Genomic DNA, 8,043 nt, shown 5'->3' on the forward strand with positions numbered 1-8,043 from the left:
TAGCCTGAATTGGAGAAGATTGCAGTTGTATTTCATTGAAGAAGAGGATCTTCATAGGTATGTAATGAAACTCTCTTGATAACCCATGAACATGCTTATTTTGATGTCAAAATTGAGGAATTAGAATGCTTAATGATCATGTTTTCTTCTGCTGCATGTTTTTGTATTCCATCATTTGTCATGTGGTTAAGCAGGTGCCTGCGAATAGTTTTATTATCCTTCTAAAATTTTGCAGTGTCCACAGTGGAAACTGGATCAGTAGAAGCTTCTTTGGAGGTTGTTGGATTTGTGACGGCAGAAGCATCCTCAGAGGAATCAGCATCAGATTTGGATTTGGTAGGGCACTCCATGGTTAGAGCGTAATCTACCTCAAGTTGTTTGAAGAAGATTTGTTGCTTCAAGGACTAGCTATGGTTATTGACTCCATCGAGTGACTCCAATTAGGACAGATCTGGAATAACTTTCCCGAATTTGATCGACATTGAAAATTTTCTTTCAAATTGTTATTCATCGTCAGATCCAGAAGCTAATCATTACGCCGTAAAAACCGCTGCCTTGAAAGAAAATTTGGCACGACCATAGTACGAATCGTTCTTATCTTTTTAGATGTTTAAGATTTTGAGAAAAAAAATTAAATAAAAAGCCCTTAGGGAAAGGCCATTTACTCCCACTCTTTCCACTTTTGCAAGTTGCTAGAAGTAGTCTTCTATATATTTCCTCTACCCACTCTTTAATTCTCCAATGAGAGACAAGTGAAAAGTGCACGGCCACGTGCCTTTGTGGGCCTTGGGCCTATGGTGTATGTGGGTCATTCCCAACAAGTTTTATATATAGAATTTCATGAGAAATTGTGTAGGATGACCAAAACAGGATATCCAACTGAAACATATAACCGATTTTTTAATTTTATGACTTATGTTAAAATGGTTATGTGTAGGGACTCATCTCTCCATTTAATTTTCCAATCCTGACCCCACAAGGCTTCCATCAAGTAGTTATATTTGTCCATGATTTTAGCAAATCTACACGTGGAAGATCATTTATGTTTCTTCTTTTAATTTGCTTTCAATTTCAAGAACAGACTGTTCATCTTCCTTTTTTTGTTCAAAACCCTTTTTTTACTTGATTAAATGGAAAAACAACAAGAACCAACCTTCTTCTTCTCTCAGTCTGAAGTTATCAACTATTCAACTCAACTCTCAAATATTCTTTTTTTGTTTCTTCTCCGATAATAAGCTTCTTCTCTGAGCTTCTTCTAACGTGCTATAGCTCAAAAAATGGCTTTTTAATCATGAATTGGAACTTTTCGATTTAGAACGGTTTCTTAAATCGTCCGATATATGAAATTTGTGATTCAAATGCATGATTTGACTAATTTTTCATTAATTTCAATATCTATCATTGTGAATCCTCTGGTTTTTATAACATTGGTAATGAGTTCTAAAAGTTTTGTGATATGGAGGTGTTTCAAAGGACTGAATGTTCTACTAGAAGATTGGAAAGTGAAAGGTGAGTGGTGGGAGGGTTTTCGTTGGTTATAGAATTTGGAAGGTTGGAAATGAAAGATTGGGGGTATGGGAGGGTTTGTGTTGAATATGGAAGAATGGTGTATTGAAGCGTTGGAATATGGAAGGTTTGTTTGAGGAGATTTGTTGGTTTTTCCAGGCATTAAAATGTCACTATTGATTTGATTTCATGTTGATTTTATTGTTGTTTTAGGTTATGTACTATAATAACTAGATTATGGTTTATTTATCCAAGTCCACTATATCAACATTTGAATGTTGCATTTGTAGATCTTAATAATTTCCTTAAAAAATGGACCAAAGTTTTTTCCTTATCATCCTAGATTTTAGGAAGATTTCTAATTGTGTATTTTGAATACAAGATATTGGCATACCACAATAATTTTAGTAGTTAAAAGGTTTTTTTTAGTGGTTACAAAGTATAAGATTTAAATTGTCTTAGGTATTTTGTGTTGCTAAAAGGCTAATAAAAGTTTTAACTAATTTTAGTATAAAGTATTTTTCTAGCAAAATTATAAAGAAAAATTTAGCATTTTTCAGTATAAGATATATATGTGGCATGTTATGAATATGAAGTGAAGGAATGGAGAACATAAGACAAATACAAATACCCTTCTTATAAATATGAAAAATAGATAATTAATAAATCATAGAGCATTTGCTCATTAATAAAGAAGTTGGGTGAGTGGGTGGATGTATGGCATATGGAGAATCTCAAATTAGATTTTATTCTTCACATATTTTTGCATCCTAAGTTAGATATATACTTTTTTTTGACATAATTTTTAAAACTTTTACGGTAATCATGATTTTTATGTTAAGTGATATATTTGTTAAGTTGTTGTTAATAACCATTTTTTTTTCTTGTTTTTAGGAGTTGTTTTTTCATACTTGGTTCACTAAAATAAATAAGCAACATTCCTTAATTTGAGGGACTTGTTTGTTTTTATTTGGATTTTAAATTTGCTAGTATTTTAGTTAGATATTTTGTTAGGGCAATTTTTTTTTATAATTGGTAAATTGTATTAAAAGTTCTAAAAAAAAATCGTTTTCCCATTTATTCAAATAAAAAGTTTGGCGGCCATTTTTGAAAAAGTTCATTAGGTTTTGGCCATTCGAAATTCATATATGTTTTGTATATTTTATTTAGTTATTTATTTTTAAATGTACTTTAGTACTACCTTAAAATTTGTTGGCATGTATATTCATCTTTTTCTAGTGAAAAACAAATGAAACAACTTTCTTAGCCTTTGACCTCTCAATATTGCCTCGAACTAAATAAAATGTTTTATCTTCAAAATGTTTGACACCAAATTTTTATTTCCTTTGTAGAAAAAAAAAATATATATTATCCTTTTAGACTGGTCAAAGTTATAAAAAATTTGGGAAACTTTTGAGAACGCCATATTAAGAGTTTCCTACGCATCTTTTTTAAAATATAAAACAATGTCCAAGTTGTGAATTTTTAAAAACCCATTGGTCAATATTAGTGTAATAAATATTTTCTCTTTTAAAGAATTTTTCTATAATATGTTAGTCCATGGTATTTCTCTTTATACCTTTAACATGGAAGGGAGAATTAAATTTTATATAGTATTAGACACACTAGATAAATTTATATTACCATATACGTTATCATATATATATAACAAAGAATGTCATATCCAGTCTTTCAAATATTGATATATATTATTAATTTTAGACATTATATTTAAATAAGATGTTGACATAGTTCCACATCTTTGAAATAAGTATGATTTAATTATATAATAAAAGAAATTTGTCTCGCTGAAAACAAATTCAATATGCAAGAAGCCCTATTGTTATTAGGAAAATTATAGTGGGTAAAAAAAAAACCTTGAATGGCAAGCATCTCTTTCATCTTTTTAAAATTGCACATGTGGCAAAAAGATAACTTTTAATTTTTGTTTATTATGCATGCCAATTTGTCTTTTTTAATAACCAAGGTTTTATTCCTATTTTTCCTCTCCATTTCAACTTTTGTTAGCAACAAATATTGATATACATCATTTTAAGTGTATCAGTTCATTGATGTTCTTAAATAACAAATTTTTAAATCGTATTTATTTTCAATTTTTTAATCTTATTTCTTTTCTCTTGATCACCATTTTTCTTCTATATATATATTTTTACAATTTTATCTCCATGCCAATTTCTTTTTTCATCTTCACTATATATTGTATTTTATTTTTGTTGGACAATTTTTTCATTTTTCATTTGTTTGTTCATCTATGGAAGATATTTGTGTTTCATTTTAATATTTTTTGTTCGATTTAGTATTTTTTTCACTAATTTAGGTTTTGACGAATCAATTTGTTTTTTTAGTTTAAATCAAGGTATATCATATTTATAATTGATATGCCAAATTTACTTTTAATTCAAATCAAGTTTTTATATTTATGTTTGCTTTAAAGGAAAAATAAAGGAAGAAAGGTTGAGCTAATAAGCCTAGTGAATGGCAGTTTAATTAAAAGCATAAAATCTATGAAACAGTGATTGAAAACCCTAAATAATCGAGATAGAATACGTGCAATTTTATAGCAACATAATTTTCATAAATAAACTGTAAGGAAATAAACATGAGCAATTGTTGTTGAAAACGTAAACACGAATAACAAAACTTCCCACTAAAATTAGTACCTAAACATGGTCATGTTATATATAGAAGAACTTGATGTATATAGGAGAGAAACATGGTCATACTATACACGAGCAAGCTCAAGATGCATAGTAGAGTAAACGTGGTCTATAATGATGATTTTCATAAAATTTCGTAATAGTTATTGTTAAACAATAAATAAATTTATAAAATAAACCAGTCACCGAACTTTTGGGTAAAATTTGGACCGTAAGAGGCGCTCTGATCTCAATTTATGGAAGATTTAATTCATTCCTTGACATGTGAGTTACCCATCAAAGTTTTATCTTCAATTTCATTATTAATACCGTTATTATTGTTTGCTTATATAAACAAAACCTTCATCTCTTAAATCCCACGTGTAACCCTCTATCCCTACCACCCAACAACAGTCCACCAACATGGCTTATTGATTTTTTTTCTTTACCTAAAAAGAAGATTGAAATGACCAATTTATCCTTGAAATAAACCAATACACGTGCCACTAAAAACACACACTTCAAAATTTTGGTCATGCACCTTTTTATTTTAATTTACATTTTTCTTTTTTTTAAAGACATTCCATCATCATCATCTAAATTAATTTTAAATAGGTTCTTACATCAGCAGTATATCTAACACCAATCAGCATTCTAAATATATCTAAAGTATGATATTTTAATTATTTTGAAGCATATTACGTGTTTCATTTTATAAACTTGATATTCTAAGTACATCAATCGTAAATCATATATAAGATATGAGTGTATCAAACATTAATTAGTAAATATTTGAAATAAGACACGAGTGTATTAGTAATATATCTAAAATAAATCAATATTCCAAATATATCAGTAGTATATCAATAAGCTAATATACTTTATCATTCCTTAATGAAGTATATAAAATATATACACTTTGGAAAGCAGCGTGTTTTCACTTTCTGTGAATGCCTCGTGCTTTGGGGGTTTAAGGACATTTTATACTTTGTAAACTTTTGTTTGGACTGAGATGAAGTGTTTTTGCTATATTTAAAAAAGTGAAAAGGCATAGCTCTATACCAGCAATATCCTATTTTATTATGGTCAAATCTGTAAGTGCCCCTCATTATTATAACAAGTTGAAAGTTAGAAGGATCTAATGATCTTTAAAGGACATGACTAATATATTAACTAGTTGAACTATGATTAGTAATTGCTCTTTCCCCTCAATAATATATATCTATATTTAGGCATTTAATTATCATATAGTATATCCAAATTAATCATGGTTTATCAAGTTATTTTCAAATTGGGCTAAAACAAAATTTAAATTGTTATTTAATTGACATTTAATATCATGAAACCTACATGTAATCAAATAAGTAAACTTGAAAATCTTTTTATTCAAATGGAACCATTGCAGTCTATTTCTAGGGGCAGTTGGTATAATTCCCATCTTTTCCATTCTCTTTGAAATTAGCAATTCAAATTCAAGGCCCACAAAAATGTTCTCTATTCAAATACAATTTGCTTTCTTGGAATAATGCTGCTCTGTTAAATGTTTATTCAAAATATTGACTTTTAATACATGGATTAACTATATAAACATCATTCTTCTTCCTTCTTTCTCATAACTCACAATTAATCACTTTCTTCCCAAAATGGCTTTGTTTCTTAGTTTGCTCTTCTTCCTTTTGATATCTTATTCTACCGCTTGTGATCGTTGCGTTCATCGATCCAAAGCTACTCACTATCATTATGACGTGCCTGTTTCATGTGAGAATTTAGTCCGGTTTGTTAAAATTTCGTTCTTAGTTTTTTTGTTTGAAATATATGCTCATTTTCTTTCAATCCAAACGGTAGCTTGAAAAAAAAAACAATTTTAACCATGACGAGAACTTGGTTAATATCGTTTTTGTTGGGTGTACACATATATATACAGATGGATCAACATGTGGATATGGAAAGTTAGAGTATGAAATTTCCAAGGGATACTTTGCAGCTGTGGTGCCTTCTCTTTATAAAGAAGGAGCTACTTGTGGTGCTTGCTATCAAGTAATTAATATATATATATATTTTTTCCTTTAGAAAAGAGTGTTTTTTTTTTTTTTTTTTACTTTTTTTTATCCTCTTCAAAAGTTAATGATAAATGCAATGGCTTTGTAGGTAAGATGTAAGAACAAGACATTATGCAATTCAGTAGGGAGTAAAGTAGTTGTGACAGATATACATTATAATAATGGAACTGATTTTGTCCTAAGTAGAAAAGCTTTCTCTACCATGTCTTTAAGGGGCAAAACTCAACAACTTTTGGATATTGATAGCATCAATGTGGAATACAAGAGGTATATTATACTTTTCCTATTTCATATATATGAAACTAGCTAAAACCAATTCATTTAGACTCCGTTCAGTAACTATTTCATTTTTTGTTTTTGGTTTTGAAAATTAAATCTAATTCCTTGTTTTTTTTTTTTTTTTTTACAATGATTTTCATCTTTCTTAAGTATGGTTGTTGAAATCTTCGCTAAATTCCAATAACAAAATCAAGTTTTTTTAAAAATTATCTTTTTTAGTTTTCAAATTTTGGTTTGGTTTTTTAAACGATTGGTAAAAAGTCGATAACAAAAAAAGAAATCTGAAGTTGGAAATAGTGTCTATAAATTTAAACAAAAAACCAAAAGCGAAATGGTTATGAAATAGATTCTTAGGTTTAACTTTTGAAAACAATATTTAGTAGAAAGAGGATTACAAAACATAGCTTTTTGGAAAGAAAAAAAAAAAAAAAAAAAAAAAAAAAAAAACCTCCCACACTATTATTGCAAGAGTAGACAGAAAGATATGAGAAATTAAAATTAAAAAAAAAAATTAGAAATACAAGAATTTACTTGTCCAAAACCTAAATAACTTGATCAGAGAAAAACCACATCCCATTAGAAAGAAATTCAATAAGTGGAAAAATTTTATAGTCCTACAAAACTCTATCCTCAATCCGACCAATGCTCTTCGATCCCAAAGCTTTTGTATCACTTATACATTTTTCAAATAGAGAATAGAAAGAATGCATATAACTTTTGTTATCACACCCAAGCATATAGTGTCTATAACTTGAAATGATTAACTAACCAAACTTTAATTTTATGGGAATCTTATGTTACAGGATACCTTGTGAATACAAAAACAAAAACTTGTTGGTGGAAATTGTAGAATGGAGCCACAAACCAGAAGTTTTGGCAATAAAATTGCTATACCAAGGTGGCCAAACTGACATACTAGCCGTGAATATAGCTCAGGTAAGTTAAAATTCATATAAAATGTTTGATATATATATATATATATATAGTTGAAGTGATGAGATCATGAATTTACATATAAAATAAAACCAATATTAAGCAATGTTTTACAGGTTGAGTTACATAAATGGAGTCCCATGATAAGGAACTTTGGTGCTATTTGGTATATACCAAATGTAATGGAAGGAGCATTAAAGTTAAAAATGATGGTAACTTCTGGATATAATAAGAAATGGATTTCAACAAAGTATGCACTTCCTGCTGATTGGAATAGTGGAAACATCTATGATACTGGAATTCAAATCAAGGATATTATTATGGAAAATTGCCCACCTCAAAATTGTGGTCTCAAGCCATAGAAATGAAGGGAAAGTTGATAAATTTATGAGTTGGGTGATTTTTTTTTTTTTTTTTTTTTTTAAATTTTATAAGCATAGTTCAAAAAATTTAGATATCTAACCTCTTGATGAAGGACAAATAAAATGGGGTTATGTGTATTCTTTTATTTGTGTATGAAATGTTCAAAGAATTGAATAGAATTCTATTACTATATTAATATTAATATTAAAATGTGAAAGAAAACAAAGGACATGTATACTCATTAA

At 28.5% G+C, this 8,043-nt stretch overlaps 1 protein-coding gene across 1 annotated transcript; it reads left to right on the plus strand.

The window, feature by feature from the left end:
- Nucleotides 1-5,800: 5,800 nt before the first annotated feature.
- LOC120072215 (expansin-like A3) lies at nt 5,801-7,890 on the plus strand. The gene is made up of 5 exons (XM_039024627.1): nt 5,801-5,921; nt 6,088-6,200; nt 6,312-6,490; nt 7,306-7,438; nt 7,552-7,890. The coding sequence occupies exons 1-5, from the start codon at nt 5,807-5,809 to the stop codon at nt 7,795-7,797; spliced, it is 786 nt and encodes a 261-aa protein (XP_038880555.1). The 5' UTR covers nt 5,801-5,806; the 3' UTR covers nt 7,798-7,890.
- Nucleotides 7,891-8,043: the final 153 nt, after the last annotated feature.

This window comes from Benincasa hispida, chromosome 2, assembly GCF_009727055.1.
Source record: "Benincasa hispida cultivar B227 chromosome 2, ASM972705v1, whole genome shotgun sequence".
NCBI classification, from domain to species: Eukaryota; Viridiplantae; Streptophyta; class Magnoliopsida; order Cucurbitales; family Cucurbitaceae; genus Benincasa; species Benincasa hispida.

Bases quoted from the DNA above. Each gene is read 5' to 3' on its own strand.
- LOC120072215 (XM_039024627.1), top strand. From the start codon at position 5,807: ATGGCTTTGTTTCTTAGTTTGCTCTTCTTCCTTTTGATATCTTATTCT. The intron at 5,922-6,087 runs GTGAGAATTTAG...ATATATATACAG, and splicing joins TTATGACGTGCCTGTTTCAT to ATGGATCAACATGTGGATAT. The intron at 7,439-7,551 runs GTAAGTTAAAAT...AATGTTTTACAG, and splicing joins TAGCCGTGAATATAGCTCAG to GTTGAGTTACATAAATGGAG.